Source organism: Arachis stenosperma, chromosome 5 (genome assembly GCF_014773155.1).
Source record: "Arachis stenosperma cultivar V10309 chromosome 5, arast.V10309.gnm1.PFL2, whole genome shotgun sequence".
NCBI lineage: Eukaryota > Viridiplantae > Streptophyta > Magnoliopsida > Fabales > Fabaceae > Arachis > Arachis stenosperma.
Window position 1 is genome coordinate 124,721,081 of NC_080381.1, and position 20,558 is coordinate 124,741,638.

Below are 20,558 nucleotides of genomic sequence, written 5' to 3' on the forward strand. Positions count from 1 at the left end.
TTAATAAGTTTTACATAATCATAATAAATCAAATTCAACCAGTGTTTAACAATTATATTTACATAGTATATAAATTCAAATAACGCAATTCTAAAATTAAATTAAAAAAGAGTTTTGCGTCTAATATTTAACTATGCTAAAATCTTAAAATAAACCGTCATTTTGATAATAAAAATTTTCAGTCACTTCAATCATAAAACTCTACAATCACTTCATGGAATAGTATGTGACCTTGTCTCCATTGGTGAGTCTGCAATTTAGGATTAAAAGTAAATAAAAATATGTTAAAATAAAAACAGAAACCATTAAATAATTTAAGTTTAACATTAATAGGTATAAACCATTGGCACAAATTAGGATAATGAATAACAATAACTAAATTATTATTTTATTAAATCATTTACAATAAAATATTAAAAAAAAGATATAATATTCACCCTATTATTTATAACGATAAAAAAGTCATGTGACACTTTTTTACTCATACAATGATTAATAAAAAATGTCACTTGAATTTATAATAAAAAAATTATTGCTTTATTCTCTTGTAATGGTTCTCTCTCTTTTTTCCAGCGATAATGGTGTCCGAGTAATTTTTTTTATGTTGGGGTATGGATTCTCTAATTCCACAAGAATTGTTGAACTATATTAGTGTTCCGAGTCCTAATGAAACTGAAGTTGGTCAATGGATAAGTTCTATATATCGTATTACCTTTCTTGTATACTATATTCATTGCATATGAATCTTTTGAGTAGAGTAAATTGTTTTCGGTATCGATTTGAATATCTGATAACTTTGTGCATTGATGTTTATGCAATATTGGTTAACTAAGATATTTTTTTTAGGATTGGAATGGGAAAGAAGATGAAGAGCACAATATTCTTTTTTTTTTTTCAGATCAGTTTTTCACTTTCTTGTTTTTTTTAAACACTATGTGAAATTCAAAAATTAAAGTTAATTAAAATTTGATATTTGTAAAATATTCATAAAAATATTAATTTTTGTGTATTTTTAATAATTATTATAAAAATATTTTAGTATAAATAATAATATAATATATTATTTTTTTAAAAATTAAATGCTAATATTAATTAATAATATAATTTACGTATCATATTTTTATTTGTCCATATTTTTTAAAGTAAATCCCTTCTAGTTTATCATTACAATTTTTAAAATTCGATAGATTTAATAACACAACTCGCGATATCTATTAAAGCTTTTGATACCTTAAATTTAACAAATTACTGATAAAAAAAAGTCATTTGTTCAGATTTCCAGCACTAGGAGGATGTTCCTGGTTTATTCCACTACAGTAATGTTACGCAGTTAAAAACGCACAAATAATAAATAAAAATATATATATTCAATAACACTCTTATTTATAAGAGGGTAAATTACATTTTTTTTAATTAAATTGATATAATAATTTTTTTATAATTATTTTTTTATTTAATTACATCAAAAGTCAATTAAAATTTTATGTGAATTAAATTTCGAAAATTTCTCTTTCATTATTACATCAAACAATTATGCAATTTTTTTTTTCAAATAAAAGTTTCAAATCTTTATATCATTAACTCTAAAAATATTTCAAATTACTACAATATATTTTATAAAAAATTTAAACATTTTAAATTTGATTAGCCTCAATTTATTGAAAATCAAAAACATAAAAAATTATTGTTTATAACATGTAAAATAAAAAATAAGTAAATAAATAATAATAATAAATCAATATCAATTTATTAATTATGAATGTTATATGTTTAAATTGTGGATAACTAGATATTATAATATAAACTTATAAATATTAAATTAAAAATATTTTAACAATTCTAATATACAACTTACATTATACATATATAGACTATATGCTATAAAATAAAAAAATAGAAATGAAATATGAACAAATTATAAAATAAATTTTTAAATATAATTATCAACTAATCATATTAAAATCAATAAATAAACATACATACAAATATCAAATAAAATAATTTAAAATTATGATCCACTGATATATATGTGAGATAATTTGAAAAATACATTGATAAGTTTGGAAAATTTTAAATTAAATTAGTGATGATCAAACATTATTAATATAATTAATTACAAAATTATTAATTTGATTTTAATTCATAGGAGTTAATTAATAATTTTGTTTTGCAGATTCTGCTACTGGGCCGAAAAAGATAGCAAGCCCAAGATGTTGGAAATAAATCAGCCTTGACATTAAATTATTGTGATTATGGTGGTTGAAATCATGGTTATGTTATTTGGGCCAGAAGTTGTGATATAAGCCCAATTGGAGTCTTTGCTACTAAGACCAAAGCTTGGTCCGAAACCAATTTTAAAAGAAAACAAAGTTCCATGCTTCCAACGGATCCCACTTTTAATTTGGGATGGATTTCAAATTGAATTAACTTGAATTTACTTGGATTGGAAACATGAAAGAGAAAGAGAAAAGTGATTTGATGACTTTAATGATGCTACACGTTACTCAGCAAACAAAGGAAGTGAAAACTTAATTCACTTTCATTCTCTCTCTTAGTTTCATTGAAAGCAAAATTTCTCTTTCTTCTCTCTCATCTCTCTTCTTCATTCGGTCACTTCACAGAGAAAGCATGAAAGTTATGGCAAGCTATCGTAGAGAAGAAGAAGCAAATAACAAGACCATTGTAATGATAGCAAGAAAAAGAAAACAAAAAGTATGTTGTGGCTGAGATCTTCACCAAAATAAAGTAAGATTTGGTGAAGTAAATTCAAGCTCTCCATACCAAAAATGGAAGAAGTGGATCTCGGTCAGAGGAAGAAGATCCTTAAGGGATGACTTGTCTCAACTTTTGATCAACTGTCACAGGAGGTAGCTACTGTAGCTACGTGGAGAAGATGCAGAAGTTAGAGCAGAAGAAGTTATCATCATGAAGAACTCATCAAGGGCTATGGATCCTTCTTGAAGTGCAGGTTAAGATAGATAGCTCGGATTGGTGAAGCTTGGTGTAAAAGGAAGACACAGAGGTAATTGCATGTTAGGTTTTACATTCGGTTATCTCTCCTCTCTCTCTGGCCGAACTGGTTTGCATGAAGAAGAAGAAATTGGCTCGGTTCAAGTACTTCAATCTTGGAAGCTTCTCCTTCTATAAATAAGGGAGAACAACTAGGACTTGAAAACAAGGAAAAGAGTGAAAGCACAGTGTTCACATAGCTACCTAAGCTAACAGAAGTTATTTTCCTTCAATGTTTTCTATTTTGTATTTTTCTGTTTAATTTTGTCTGTCTTGAGTCTCATGGAAAAAGACAAATAGTGAGGTTTGTAAGAAAAAGCCATAGAACGGAAAAAGACAGAGAGTACAAAATTAAAAGAAAAAGCCATAGATGTCCTTAGAGGTCCTTTGTACATATGTGTTATATTTCATGATTCTGTGGGAATCCCCTTACAAGTTGGGTTAGCACTTACCCGTTGAAAGCTTGGTGGGTTACCAAGTCAAGTTCAGTTTTGGGAATAGATTCTGGATTTGTCTCAGATAGAAAGAGTAGTTCCTAGGGAGAATTGGTGTCTGTAATCAAAGATGATTATAGTGAAATTCCATCATTGTTGTGATGGAGATTGGATGTAGGCTGCATTGCACTTTGCAGCTGAACCAGGATATATCTTGGTGTAATTTTCTCTCTCTTCTACTCCATTTCTGATTCTGCTGCATAGGAGATAAAACTGAAAAATATCTCCTGGCTGGTCACGAGACAAAATGAAAAAGTCTCTTGGCTAGGCACGAGACAAAAACAAGAAATATCTCCTCAAGTATTCTGAAGGACAACAAGAGTTACTAAGCAAAAAGATGGGCTAAGATTCAACCCCCTTCTCTTAGCCACTAATAAACCATCATACTTAATTTAAAATTGGGTGATATTAATTATAAAAATACATTAACTATGAAAATTATATGTATAAAAATTATTATGGATATTATGAGTATAAAATTATAGATATTATGTATGAAATTAAATATTAAGTTAAAGATATTTTTATAATTTTATTATGTAACTCATAATTTTACATATTGTTACAAAAATAAAATATAATATAAAATATAAAAAAATATGAATCAATTTTTTAATAAGATGGTCAAATTCAAATGCTATAAAACAAAATAATGAAATAATTAATACTTGACAAATACTGTAATAAAAAGAAAAAATTAAAGAATATAAAACAATAAATAATAAACTAAGACAATGCTTATAAAAAATACTTATATCTTGAACAGGGATTGAACAGTTATAAAATTGAGATGAATGAAAACTTTTCTGTTAAAAAATTGTCTTGTGCTCTTTGGAAGTTTTAGTGTTGAAAATTATTTTGAAAAAAATACGAAGAGTGAGCAAATTATATACTATAAAATAAAATTAGCATACACAATAAATATGAAATATGATTTTATTACTATTAAAGCAAATTATATACCCAACATAGAAATAAACGTATGATGGTTTTAAAAGAAAAATAAAATATTATTAATGTCAGTTAAATAATATTGATCCATTAGTGTTCAAGGAAATTACGGTATTGATATTCATTCAATTAATGAAAATTAATATTATATATGTGCATGAGGTATATGGATAATAATGTATGCAAGTGATATAAATGAAGTCAAAATTAAAAATTTTTGATAGTTTTAAGCTGAAAATTATTGTCTCCTAATATTTTCGATTTTTCTAATATCATGAATATTATGAATATAAATGCTAAATAATCAATTTTTTTTAATTAAAATTAACTAAGTTAGAATTTATGTACTACTATATTTTTTTTACACGTTCTTCTTTTTCATTATTGTCGTCTTTAGCGGTGTCGTCTTCGACATCTTTCATAAAAAAATTAACGAAAAAATACAGCATCCTATTTAATACTTTTGCATAGTTTTTATTTAATATTGTTGTTGTTGTGATCTTCTTATTCTTCTAAAAAAATAAAAAAAATTGTAATATTCTATTTTTTGTCACATTTAATAAATTATGTGTTAAAATTAAAAAATTTTTATGTTATAGTTAAAAATTTTGATGCTATTTTTTTATATATATATTTAAAACAACTCTATCCTTATCCTTCTTTTTTTCTTTTTTTTTTTGTCAAAAGTATGCATCTTTTATTGATTCAATAAGTAAATGGACTGATCTAAATATAGACAACAGATAGAGACAAATAAAGAAAGGTTCCACCTAAAACTAAAGACTAGCTAATTAAAAATATTTACTTAGAAAGAAAGTTAGAGAGAAAAATTCCTTACACGGACACAACGATAGGCTTCTTCCACCGCCATAGCTAAGGAGAGCTTTTGACTATAAATACCAGTGAGTTTCGCGATTTCCACAAGCTCCAAGTTAGGTAAGCTGTCAATTCCAGTTTCTCTTTCGCACTACTACCGCCACTAATTTGATTTTAGAGTTCACTCCACCGTTTCCAAGGCTCATCGATGTGGTTCACTATTAGAAAGCTCACCATCCTTCATGCCATCTCTTTTTTAGGGCACTCCCGGAGGCAATAGATCACCGATTTTGCAGTCAATCCACACCGAAGATTAGTCAGGTCTACTGATGAGATTTTAGCATGAAACTTCTACCTAATCGCTAAACTCCCATGAAAAAACTTTTATAGAAAATTCTTTATTTTTGGTTGATATTTAAGTTTTCAAAGATCTGACTAGATCTTTTTATCTTAACATTGTGCAGGCAAGAATAATTCTGATGATGGATGGAACAAATGAAAGACTACTTTGTATCTAGATTCTTGCGAATAGCTACCTGATTTTTCTTTCAGCCAGGTGATTATATCTTCGTCCTCATAGATTTTTGTATTTAGAATTGCTGTAGCTGTTTCTGAAAGGTAATGTTTATGAACAAAACTTGATTCCGTTGCCTATTTGAGTGAATTAAATCAAATACCTATTCTGGATAGTAATTAGTGTAGAAATTTAAAACTGTTGTAATTATTGTGAACTCTTGTACCAAGAATCTTTTTTAATACTAATAGTGTTACTTCTATCAATTTTTTACATATATCCTTTTTCTATCACTTTATGTCCTTTAATTATACTTCTCCACTCCCATGATAGATTGTTTCTGACTCGGCTCTCACGAAATTGGAATATATGTAGTATTTTGCACTTAAATTTTGTTAATCAGTTGGTTAGGTTGAGTTAAAAGTCTCCAACTTTGCTTGGCTAGCGTTGCAAGGTTGAAGACTTTTAAGTCTTTAAAGTCATGGCCTCCCTAATCTTTTGGTTTGCTTGAAATCTGCCACCCTATCCAATGCATCTTTCTTTTCATATCTTTTGTTCCCACTAAAAATTAAATATCACTTTTTATATTTCATCCGTCAGCAATTTTGGTAACTTAAAGCAACTCAGAGTATATAGAGATATTGTCGTAGTTACGGCCTTAATTAGAACTTTTCTTCAACTTGCAAACAATAATGATCTCTTTCAATGTTTAAGTTTTTGAAAATTTTTTGTATTTTTATTAGGAAAAGTCTAGGGGGCCAGCAGTTTTATTAAATTTTGGCCAGCATGTAACCAGCAGAGGAAGGTGAGCTATTGGATGAAATCTCACACCAATCTCACACCATCAAATCATCATTGATGGCTAGTTAATGGCTAACAATCACAAAAATTGCTGGCCCTCTAGCATTGCTCTTTTTATTATTCGTATCATGTTCTGAGTGTCTTGTAACTTAATATATAAATTAAAAAAATTATTTCTATCATTAATTTCCTTTGTTGGAGGAATAGAAAAATGAATAAATTTAAGAGAATAAATATTAATATTTATTTTAATATAACATTCATTTTTAAATATATTCATACAAAAATACAATAAAAATACCCATACATGTGAATGACAATATCCATTTCTATATTTTAATTATTTCAAAACAAAGACGTTTTTTATTTGTTTATGATATTTACCTTATTCTTTGAATGAAGGCTCGCAATGCTAATATCCTTACTAAATTCCATGAAAAGTGATTTAACAATTTGTTTCCCTATAATTTTAAATGTTTTAGTAATGAAAGAAGCTATATAAATATGAAAATTAACTATTAAAATTAGTTATTACATATATATTATATGTATTTATATATATAAATATATATTATTTAAATTATTTTTAATAAATATTTTATATTAATAATTGATTTTAGTATATATTTAATATAATTATTTAATAATATATATGTTAATAAAATAATGACTAATTCTTAAACCAAAACAACTAATAAGGATTAATACTCCTGAATTTCATAATGTCAAGGAAGAAATATTAGAAGAAAAAAAACCTCAAAAAATCTGGATACAGGGGAAAAGAGTCTCTTTACAAATGTTATAACACTACAAAAACAAGCACTTGGAGACAGGTCCACCTCATCCCAAAATGCTTTTTCTAAGCTTTTTGTGACAATCTTAGGACCCATAGAAGGCAAGAGAGAGAGAGAATGAAAAAAATAAAAAAATAAAAAAATAAAAAAGAGAGGCACACACAAACACAAACCCCTTATAAATATTTTTCCTTCTAATGACAGAGTTATCAAATTACAAATAGCACCCCCCATATCCCCATCCTCAAATCCAAACATAAACCCACTCCAAAACAAAAAGGAAAACAACAAATTAAAAAAAAAAAAGAAAAAAAAATCGAAAAAAATATCCCCTAACTCACCCCATTTTATTTGCCTTGCACTTGCAGCAGCGCTCTCCTCAAAGCTCTCTCAAATAATATTTGCTGTATTCTTCGGCTGTATACCACTCTCGAAACCCAAACCCCCAAAAACACATGCTCTTCATCACCATCACCATCATCATCATCACCACCACCACCCCCACTTGATACCCTCAACCCCCCACACCTTTCTATATATTCCTTATCTCTCTCTCTTCACTTCCTTTCACCTTACACTTATCTCTCATAGTAGTAACAAAGAAAGAAGGGACCATGATTACCTTGCTAGACTTCTACCATGTCATGACGGCAATGGTGCCGCTCTACGTGGCCATGATCTTGGCCTACGGCTCAGTCAAATGGTGGAAGATCTTCTCCCCGGACCAATGCTCCGGTATCAACCGATTCGTGGCGCTCTTCGCCGTTCCGTTACTCTCCTTCCACTTCATCGCTTCCAACAACCCTTACAAGATGAACCTCCGATTCCTGGCCGCCGACACGCTCCAGAAGATCATCGTCCTGGTCGTCCTGGCCATCTGGAGCAACGTCACGAAGAAGGGTTGCTTAGAATGGACCATCACACTCTTCTCCCTCTCGACCCTCCCTAACACCTTGGTCATGGGCATCCCATTGCTTAAAGGCATGTACGGTGACTTCTCCGGCAGCCTCATGGTCCAAATCGTCGTCCTTCAGTGCATCATTTGGTAATACATGTAACGAACTTGTAAGCTTCTTCAATGTGCAATTAATTCTTAATTTTTAATACTAGTGATTTTATACAGGTATACGTTGATGCTGTTTATGTTTGAGTTTAGAGGTGCTAGGATGCTTATTTCTGAGCAGTTTCCTGACACCGCTGGCTCTATTGTCTCCATCCACGTGGACTCCGACGTGATGTCACTGGATGGAAGACAGCCGTTGGAGACAGAGGCGGAGATCAAGGAAGACGGAAAGCTCCACGTCACCGTCAGAAAATCAAACGCCTCCAGGTCAGACATTTATTCACGAAGGTCTCAGGGTCTGTCCTCCACAACTCCGAGACCTTCCAACCTCACCAACGCCGAGATTTACTCCCTGCAATCCTCTCGGAATCCCACTCCCAGAGGATCAAGCTTCAACCACACGGATTTCTACTCCATGATGGCCGGTGGAAGAAGCTCCAACTTCGGTGCCAACGATGTGTACGGAATGTCCGCCACTTCTAGAGGACCCACTCCAAGGCCTTCCAACTACGACGAAGATGGTGCCAAACCCAAGTTTCATTACCATGGTAGCGGAACGGCAACCGGTGGAACAGGACATTACCCTGCACCCAACCCTGGCATGTTCTCTCCAACTACCGCTTCGGGTGGTGGGTCCAAGAACGTTGTTGCAAGTGCGAATACCAATGCAAATGCAAAGAGGCCTAATGGACAAGCGCAAAATAACAAGCAAGAGGATCTTCATATGTTTGTATGGAGTTCAAGTGCTTCACCTGTTTCTGATGTGTTTGGTGGTGCTGGCCATGATTATGGACTCCATGATCAGAAAGAAGTGAAGCTAACTGTATCCCCAGGAAAAGGTTTGTTCTTTCGTATGTCTTCATTTTTCAATTGTAATAGGCTCCGCCATAACTTTATTTGATTATGATGATGCAGTGGAGAATCATCACAGGGAGAATCAAGAGGAGTATTTGGACAAAGATGAATTCAGTTTTGGGAACAGAGGGATTGATAGGGAAATGAACCAGCTTGAAGGTGATAAGGTTGGAGTAGATGGACAGGCGAAAACAATGCCCCCAGCAAGTGTCATGACAAGGCTTATTTTGATCATGGTTTGGAGGAAGCTTATTAGGAATCCCAACACATACTCTAGTCTTTTTGGCCTCACTTGGTCTCTAATTTCATTCAGGTTTATTTTCTTTTCATGGAAAATCTCTACCATAGCTTCTTGCTCATTATTTTGTTCTACAATCACAATACTAAAACTGATTCTTTCTTTCTTGTTAATTCTTCAATCTTCAATTTGCAGGTGGAATATTGAGATGCCTGCTATCATAGCAAAGTCTATTTCTATTCTGTCGGATGCTGGACTTGGCATGGCCATGTTTAGTCTTGGTCAGTATTATACGTTATACTTTTTTCTTCTCTTCCTTTTTATTTTGCAAAATTAATTTTTAGATAGGTGTTCAGAGAGGTTAGAAACAGAATTGAACATGTTCTGGCATTTTCTTAATTAGCTTGAAAAAAGGTTAAAAATGGAGAGAGTATAAAGATTTCTAAAGATTGATGATTATTTATAATTATCAATAAATGCTGTGTTTGAGAAAGCAAGCAAGCAATCAAGAAAGGGAAAATGAAATAATAGTGCATGATAACCAGAGAGAATAAAAAGCAAAAAAAAAAAAAGAAAAAGAAAGAGAGTGTAGTGTAGTGTAGTGTTATGATAATGTGTTGGTTCCTTTATGAACCTTTTTCATTCTTTTGTGATCACTTTTTGCACAAGCCTGTGTTGTGTGTTGTGCGGGGTGGTGGTGGTCATGATGATGAAAGGTCTTTCACAAAAGGATTGACTGACTCGGTATGTTTGTGTTTCTGTGGGAGAGAGAACACAACAAAGTGTGACACTTACTTGCATGCTTTGTTGTAGAGATTACCCATAAATTCTTTATTTAATTCTTATCTTAAAATTAATTTTACATTTCATAAAAATGATACATTTTTAAAATAAATGTCATTTTCGATGCTTAACTATTTATTTGAAATATAAAATGTCTCTTTATAATTCAAAAATTTTCGATTAATCTATAATTATTCAAGTAATTGATTTAATTGGTCTTTGTAAATGATAGTCTGATATGCTAATGTATTAGGGACCACTTAAATTAATAATAACAATTACTTAGATCCATTACTTAAATAATTGCTTTGTGATTAAAAATTTTTGAAAAATAAAAAAACACTTTTTTTTTTAATAAATATTTTGAGATTGAAAAGGACATTTGTTCTATAATTTATTCATTTAAATTTCAAAGGCTGTTTTCTTTTGGATTAGGATATGTTTATGTTTGATATGCTTTTGAGGTGAATGACACAAATACACAACAACACAGGTCTGTTCATGGCATTGCAACCAAGGATCATAGCATGTGGGAATTCCATAGCAGCTTTTGCCATGGCCGTGAGATTCCTTACAGGTCCAGCTGTCATGGCAGCTGCTTCCATTGCTGTTGGACTCAAAGGTGTTCTCTTACACGTTGCCATTGTACAGGTATCTTTGTTTCTCTGGATTATTATTATTATTATTATTAATTTCTATTTTAAAATTATTTACTGTAAATAAAAATAAGTAATTAAAAAAAAATAGATTTTTACATTATTTATGAAAATTTAGAAATTCTCTACTTTCTCTCTCTTCTGTCCCCTCCTACCACAACCAATAACAATATTGATTTCATAGGCTCCAAGAAATTCTACTGCATTAATCATATTAAAATATTACATGTGTCTACCTCTGCCAAGATAAGCTATTTTATTGCCACCTAAAGTAAAAATGTTATTTCATTGGCTCAAATTTAACTAGTACTAGTAGTACACTATATGATATAGTTTATGAATATCGGAATTCTACCTATCTCTCTGTGGACTGACAAAAACAAATATAAAATTAAAAGATCTTTAATGTTATTATTTATTTAACATTGATGAGAATTTATGTCTTGAGTGTTAGTAAGATTGTAGAACAACAAACATTTGAAACAAGAGTTTGATGACATGTTTGGTTTGTTTGGAATCTAATTTCCAAAAATTTTATAGGCAGCTCTACCACAAGGAATTGTCCCATTTGTCTTTGCAAAGGAATATAATGTACATCCTGATATTCTCAGCACAGCGTGAGTACAATAAATAAACCCTTTCTCTTTTTTTTTTTTCAATATATAAGAGAATTTTATTTTATTATTTTTAAAATTTATTTTTGTATTTATTTATACTCTTTTTATGCTAACCAATAGAGCTTCTCGAAATTGAATGCAGGGTTATTTTTGGGATGTTGATTGCATTGCCAATAACACTTGTGTACTACATCTTAATGGGGCTATGAGTGAATTATGGAACATGATGATGGAACATGCATTAGATTCAACATGTGACATGCATCCATTCAAATCAAAACTAAAAGCTCGGTTGAGGCTTGTAGAGGAGAGCATCAGAGAAAGAGAAACAAAACCAAAAAGGAAACAAGTTCTAAAGAATAGAGAGAGAAAAAAAGAAGCATCACCAGAGAATTCAATAGTAGGAAACCCAGGATGAGATTTTAATTTTATTATTGTCTCTTTTTTTTTCCCCCTCTTGAATGAATTGCCCTTTTTTTTTTCTTCCTTAATTATTTAGTAAAAGATGTAAAATCAATGTTTGTAGCTAATTTAGTTTACAAAATGGTTATGTCGTTAAATTTTAATTATTATATTGTCATCGGATTCCATATTTAATTTAGTACTCATTAAATGAAGAATTGAAGATTGGAAAAGGAAAAAAAACAATGGGAGCTTTTGTTGAAAGGAAGTGTATATTCTATATGTGATCGGTTTTTCTAAATATATAAGCTCCTACTATTTTTTTAATCCTTCGTTATTTTACCCGTTCCACACAATTGTCAAGGTAAAAGAAACGTTCTCTGTTAGGGGAAAAAAAATAGTGTATATATGTTACATGAGAAATAGTAAAATCTATCTTCAAATTTTGAACAAAGAAAAAGTAGTTAACCTATAAAAGCAAAACTCGTTAAGCGGCCAAAAGTGTCAAGCGTTGCAAGTTTGCAACGATCCATATTGTTTCATGGGAAATAAATCAATACAACCACTCGAATTGGTTTTCAAAAAATTTTAGATCAAATATTTTATTCTTCAATAAATTTTTATTGCTCTAAAAGTCATTGATAAAATCTTATCTTCAAATGGATTAATTCTTCTATTGTTTTCAAAAGTAGATTAATTTATCTTATAATGATTTCTATATTTAATTATCTTATAATAAAATTTGTTACACTGCGTTTGTTTCTAAAAATTAGGATTGAAACTGGAGAATTGAGACTCAATATTATATTTGATGACCAGTAAAAATGTTTAAAATTGATCCAATTCAAACAAAATCGAACAATTGAACCAAAAAAACTGATAATCAAATAAACTGAAAACTAAAAATCCAAAAAATGAAAATTGCAATTTTTTATTTAGTTCGGTTCGATTTTCGGTTCTGATTTCAAAGACCTGAACCAAACCAAATCGAACCTGTAAATGTAAATATCTAGATCAATTTTAGATGTCCCAACTTAACCTAACCCTCATACCGTGCTCATTCTCTCCCTCTCTTCCACTCATTCATGTCGTTCATGTCGCACACACACATTCGTGCTGCCACTCGCCTCTCCTGTCATAGAATCACCACCTTTACTCCTCTCTTGTCTCTGTTGTCGCTGCCTAGCCTCGCAACCCTCATCGTTCTCAGTCTCTCTCTCTCTCTGCATCGTTCTCAATCTTTCTCTCTGCGTAGAGCTTACTGCTTCTCTCAATGTCGTCCTTCTCAGTCTTTGTGCATCATTCTCTCTGCCATAGCTGTGGTGCACCTGCTTCGTTCTCGCTCCTCAGCGTCGTCGTTCTCAGCAGGCAGCAATGGCGTGGTTTTCAGTGTCATTCTTAGCACTGTGCCGCCGTGGTGCTTCGTTTCTCCCCTTCATCACTGCATCTTCCAGCTTCCAATGGAGTCTCAACCTCAGGTATGAATATGATTCATTGATTTCAGTTTAATTTTTATTCTATTTATTTCCTTTTTCTATTTATTTTTTGTTATATTTATTAGGATTTTTATTTTTTCATTTCTGTCTCTATGATTCTAATTTTTTATGTTCTGTTTGTAAGTTTATTGTTATGATTTTGATTTTTTAATTTCTATTTTTATGGTTTTATTTTGTTGGTATCATTCTGAGTTTTAAAGATTTTTATGATTCTGTTATAATTTTACTGTTTTGAATGGATTTACTTTTTTAGAGCTTGGAATCAACTAGCGCATTTGGGGGAAGAGGTGAAAGGGGGAAGAAATGCAGCAGCTGAAATCAACTAACATTTTTTATTCTGTTAATTTTGATAGGTTGTTGAATTTATTCTATTCTAATTTGTTTTTGTTCTAATTTCATTTGTTCTTTCTGATTCAGTTTGGTTTTATTTCTAATTCAATCTCTTCTTACTTTTTTGTTTGCTTTTTGATTTTTTCTAAGTCAGATTGATTATTGTTCCATCTGCTTTTGTTGTTTTTATAAAATTGTTAATGATTTTAGTTTGTTGTGCTTCTAGTAATTTATTAGTGATTTCTGAGTCAGGTTGATTATTGTTAGTGACTTTGTAAAATAGTATGACAGGTTTTTGTTTCAATTAATTGAAAAAATTGAATAAACCGAACCGAACCAAATGAAACTGATTTTAATTAGTTTGATTTAATTCGGATAGTCTCGATAAAAAATCGAACCAAACCAAACCACAGTTTTAATAAACGATTGGATCAGATGAATTTTTTCTAAATAATCGAACCAAATTTCACCGCAAATACTCCTAGTGACCAGAGAGAGATAACAAGCATGGAGAGAAGCAACGACAACGACGACGAACATGAAGTAGTGTTGCGATGAGATGAATGACACCGCGAAGAAGAAGAACAACAACGATAATGACAAAGACTAATGGCACCGCAAGTAGAAACAACAAAGATGAATAGATTGACTGAGAAAGAGAGGCAGCAAAAGAGATGGTGTCGTTGATGGAAGCTTGTCCGTGGGTCTAAGAAGAGGATGAAATGCCTAACTGCAAAGAAGTAGAGGAGATAGTTTGTGATGAGAGATTGAGAGTATGACGAGAGTAGGGTAGACGGTTTGTGGTCTTGAGGAATAAGAAGTGAACGGAGATAAGGTAAAGGGAAACAGAGGGATCGAAAAAGGGAAAAAGGAAAAGGAGAATAGGGTTAGTTTTTTTTTTATTAATAAAGATATTTAAGTAATTTTAGTTATTTCACTCTCCATATTTATTTTAAATTAAATAGAATATTGGGATATAATTCAGTTATATAATTTACATCAAGTATAATATAAAAATTTAATTTAGTCTTTATCTTTTAGTTTTTATTTCTTAGTTTATGTTTCTCGGTCTCAATTTTTTTTTCAAATACAATCATAAAGACATATAACCAAAAAATTGGAAGATCAAATAATTCATCCTTAATGGTAACTTACATGATGATCGCCCGTATAATGGATTGCAAGTTCGCAAATTACAACAATCATTAGAGAATAGAGTTTTGTTAAATCTCTAATATATATACTTAACTATTTGTAAGATTATTCATTAATTGAGTAAATATTTAAATTAGTTGTTGAAGTTATACTTATAATTAAATTTGATTTTTAAAATTTTAATTTATTCAATTTGATTCTTCAACTTAGTATTATTGGCAACTCACATTAGTCTTTGACTTTATTTTTGTCACAAAACCATTAATAATATGTTGAGATGAATTGATAACTACCTCATTCGATTTTCTAACAGCTATCTAAAGCGGCAATTAAAATTTTTTTTTTACCTCAATGTGCTCTTTATAAAGCATTTAAAATTCAAATCCTAATTTCAGTTAAGGTTTTTAAAGACTTTTTAAAAAGTAAATTGAGATAAAAATTTTCAATTACCATATCAGATAGTTATTAGAAAATCTAACAAAATAATTATTAATCCATCTTAGTACGCCTTTAATATTTTGTAATAAAATAGAATAAAAAATTAACGTGAGTTACAAATGTCAAATTAAGAGACTAAAATAAATAAATTAAAATTTTAAAAACCAAATTAAAATACAAGTATAATTTCTGAGATGAATTTGAATATTAACTATTTACTAATCATAATCATAACAACATTCTCTCTATACCTTTCATTTTCGTTCATTGGCTCCCGCCCATCTCTGATTTTTCTTCACTTGTTTCACCATACTTAATACCCAACAGAATCTAACGAGATAATCACTAGATTACCATTTTTTTAAGAATTTTTTTCTCTTATATATAATTTATATTAATTAAAACTAGTGCCTACATATCTTATCACAAGCAGTGATTTTTTTAGTGCACTTCCTATCAAGTAGCTGCGGTACGTTGAAGAAAGTAGTTATCATTTTTCACCTAAATGATATTGAGGTATATATTTAACAACTAATAACTAACAAATAAAATAATTAATTTACTAAAGTTTTATATATTTAGTATTTTTATTTCCAGTTTTAAATAATTTTCCAATTTTAATTATACACATGAATTAAAAAATTAAAAATATTTTAAATTTTTCAAATAAACAAAACTAATTATTTAATATTTTTTTTCCTTTTGAAGAAATAAGTTAATGAAGTGCTAAAAGGGACCCCGCTAGAAGATAGGGATTTTGATTTGAAATAGACAGCTTTGGAATATTGGAGACAACATTCATGATCTAAAGTTTCTACTACTTTATTTTTTGCTCTCACTCTTTTCCTCTTGCTCCTTTCTTCCTTCCTCTATATTCTTTTAGTTATACACACATTGCCTTTTTGTCACACCTTTCCTTTTCACTCTTCGTTTCTATTTGGTGCTTTCTAATTGCATCACACCTTTTTAGTTTAACCCTTCTAATAATCTAAACTATTTTTAATAGAAACCTAGAGACAGGGTTGTTCTTAATTAAGCAATCTATCTGTCCCCATTATTCATTGGTAAAGTAGTTAAGTATCTCATCGTGTAATGTAATTTATATTAACTCTAGTTGATTTAATACCTGTACACTTCCTTATTTTGATTTTGTTAAACTTAATTAAATATAATTTAAAGGGTAGTGCTAGGGAGCCAATGGCCTAAGTGTACAATGTGTACAATGGGCTAAACCTTTGGTCCATGAATAAAATGAACATCACTTATACTATCCAGAATAACCATCCGAACACCAGGGATAATAAACATCTCATCCTAAAAACTTAAGTTAATTTTAGAGTTCACCAAGGATCGAACCCTTGACCTTCCGGATCTAGAACTCTAATACCATGTCATGAACTCACTCATCCCAAAAATGTAACCTAACAGGACAATGTAACACTAATGATTATATCTCTAATACTTTCTAAACTTTCATTATACACATTGTACGCTTAAACTATTGGCTCCCTATACTTTTCCTAATTTAAAAGAAAGCTAATGAAATAAACCTACATAAACTGAATGCATACATTAAGTTTAATTAACTAATGAGCAATGAGCACCTAATAAGTATAGTAGATAGCATTGACATGCTTCCTTTGTTACATATATTTAGATTTTATTGTTAGTAGCTAGTAATAATAATGATTTTTCAGAGTATATAAAACATATACTGTTAAATATATATAGAAGATGAGGGTTGCAATTATGAGAGGCGTACAATGCACATAAATTGATACCAAATGATCACTGCACATTTTATGAAGTGGAATTTTATTTGAGTATTATTTCTGTCATTATACACCTAAAACTTTTTTAATTATACTAAGAACATTTTTAATATTAGTTCTAATTTTAATTTTATCTTAAATTTTATAATAATATTTATGAAACTATATATTATAAATAGTAGTTTAAAATTTAAAGCAAAATTTGTTTCTGTAATACATAATCTTAGTTTATTTAAAGTTTTATATTATTTTTAATTATTTTATCAACATAATTATACGAATATTAAAATTTTATTAGTTTTTCATCAAAATGATACCATATCTCTAATAAGATGATACTGATTTTATTTCATATATCAACTTCAATATAAATTTCAATTATAAATCAATTTATTTCTTGAAAATATCAAAAGTAATACTCTAAAAACACTCTATTAATAAAAATGTTCTAAGAACCATATTATTAAAATTAAACTCTTACTTAATTAGTGTAATCACCAAAAAGACTTCTTAATTAGTTAAGTAATAATAATAATACATTTATTTTGTATGTATCATATATTAAGTAGTTGAACTATATCTAATTTCAATCAATAACATTAATTTGATATATAAGTCTATAACCTTATTTTAAATAAGAGCCACACTACGTTATCTAATATCTAATACATAAAGCGAAATGGTGACACAATTTCTGATTAGTTAGCATGAGATGTTTGAATGGAAGGGTAAGAATTAATATATAGTCCCTACCTAATAATAAGATGAGAGGGTGAGAGACATGGAAGGTTCTTAAATTCATGGAGTGTGATATATGAATGACAGTGGGGTGGCAATAGCATGGGTTAAGGGGGTAAAGAGTGCAGTGTGGAACCATAACATGTCACCCTTTCATTGTGCATATTTGTCAGTGCATTATTATTTGTATTATTTGTATTTATCTCACTGGTTCATATATCCCCCACTATTGGAATAGGTCAAGATTCCACTCCAATGCTATTCATAATTATATAAATACATATGATAAATTCATCTTGTTTAATTTGTTTTCGGGATTTATTAGGGAACATCGTACGTCACTTTTCTAATTCAATGAATAATATATATAAGAATCAAATTGAAGATAATTATGCTATTGACGTTTCAATAATATATAGTGCATAGTGCATTTATATGTGTCATTCTGCAATTAAGAAAATACCATCATGTTATTGCACAATAGTGAATTTTTATCATAAAGTATAAAATAAGAATTAAGTCTGCAATTACATATGTGTGAAGAACTTTTTAAGTAAATATTACCCAATTTTTTATTATAAAATTATTTTTTTAACTTTATTTTTTGGGAGAATTTAACATTTAGGGTTAAAGTTTAAAATTTAAGATTTAAAAAAAAAAGAAAAATTTAAAAAAATTAGCTGATATATTAACTGAAAGTAGTTGATTTCTTATTTGATTTCTAAAACTAAATTTAGTTTAGAACCCAAAACATAGTGCTCCTCTAGTTTTTATTTTAAATTTTACACACCATCAATAACTATAACTGTGTTTGTTTTTAAATATAAAACAAGACAAAATACTGAAAATAAGACATAAAAGATATAAATACAAATTTTTGTATTCTTATGTTTTGTTTGGTGATAAATTAGAATAAATTATGAAAATCTAATTTTTTTTTATTTTTTTTATTTAAAAAGTTTGAGACAAAAAATATAATAATAAAAAATATAATTATAAAAATTAACAAGAATAATAAAAAAATAAAAAATAAATTATATCTCTTATTAGTGTCTTCGTGTCCTTCCTGTCAGAATAGATACAAAATACACTAATTTAATATCTCTAAATACATTATTTCTATCCATGTTTTTTTTATCAAATACAATTTTATATTTCTGTCTTAATATCCTATCTCTATAAACAAGCTTAACCTATTTCTCTTCAAATTAGTAGTTTGGCGCAGCAAATGTAGACAATGGTGCCAAACACTTTTTACATGAATTTGACATAACCCACAAGAGCAAGCAAGATTCAGTTGCTTTATTATGAGTAGACTACAATCCTACACCACCACCACTAGCTGCTACTCCTAGATCCCTTGGAAGAAGAATATCCAAAATTGCTTAATATTGCAAAACGTTGAATCATTGCTCAAGTTGAATAATGTGGAAATTTTCGGGCATTTCTCTGCTCCAAGATATAAGCTAGAATATAAAAAAATTAATAAATCATTAAAATTTATTATTTTTGTCTATTATTTTTTGCTATCGATTCAAATTTTTTTAATCTAATAATTCAACAATATATTTTAGCTAATATTTTTAAATATTATTAATTAATTAATAATAAAAAATAATCAATTTTAATAGTCCTCTAACATTTTTCTTAAAATATGTCACACAATAATATTTGGATGGAAATATTAGCTAGTTAAGACCACATGCTTGGAAATTTTGGTTCTGTTATATCAAGTGTTTAAGATTTTATTATTCTCAGGTGAAGTATTTATAGGAAGTAATTTTTATAGTTAATTTTTGGGTTTTTTTGTTAAAAGTATTTTTTTAATTCATATTTTGTTTCATTCACATTTACAAAATATAGCTTTAATTATAAACACATATTACTCATCTCTTATAACTTTCAACAAAAATATCATTAACTTTGGATGTAAGTACAGTTAAAGAAGTATGAAAGAATTGTATAACATGCTGACTCAGCAAAGTATCTAGAAGCTGAAAGATAATTAGAGATTAGAAGAGTGTAGAAGGAAATAGATTCTCTCCAGTTTTTTTAACACTTGAGAAAATGCAGTGTGATCTTTCACCATTAACTTTATAAGTGGGGCCAAATTTAAATATGAGAGAGAGAGAGAGAGAGTATTGAAGGGTGAGAGATCACAATTGACACCATTCAGTTTTTTCTTCACTGGAGAGGATCCACTCCTGAGTGTAGAAGCTTTTTGTTAGAGACTTGTTGCACTTGTTGTAACTAACTATCCAGCTCATCAAGTGTAGAAGCTGTGTATAAATACCTGTACGCAAATATCTCCATGCTGTTATTGAATATGAAACTATAATCACTCACCAAAAAATCCTTCATTCTCTCTCTTTTCTTGTACCTCTCTTTCTCTGCTCTTCTTCAACAGTTTCTGTTAACTTAGATGGTATCAGAGCTCTATGTCTGCAAGGTCAAGAGTTCGATTTTTGGTGAACTCCAAAAAGTAAAAAAAAAATAGCAAATCAAGCAAACCCAAAAAAGGAGGCTCTTTCTTGAGGGGAAATGTTAGAGATAAAATCATTAGTACTATCTTCTCCTATCAGCTTAAGCTTTTGGGATGAGTGATTTCATGACATTGTATCATCTCTCACAAACCA

The 20,558-nt window shown here is 29.5% G+C and overlaps 1 protein-coding gene across 1 annotated transcript; it reads left to right on the plus strand.

Moving 5' to 3' along the window:
- The first annotated feature begins 7,639 nt into the window (after positions 1-7,639).
- LOC130982666 (auxin efflux carrier component 1) lies at positions 7,640-12,082 on the plus strand. Its single transcript, XM_057906714.1, has 7 exons — positions 7,640-8,424; positions 8,503-9,281; positions 9,358-9,610; positions 9,731-9,816; positions 10,812-10,969; positions 11,515-11,591; positions 11,734-12,082. Exons 1-7 carry the CDS (start codon positions 7,994-7,996, stop codon positions 11,798-11,800), a joined length of 1,851 nt encoding a protein of 616 aa, XP_057762697.1. The 5' UTR covers positions 7,640-7,993; the 3' UTR covers positions 11,801-12,082.
- Positions 12,083-20,558: the final 8,476 nt, after the last annotated feature.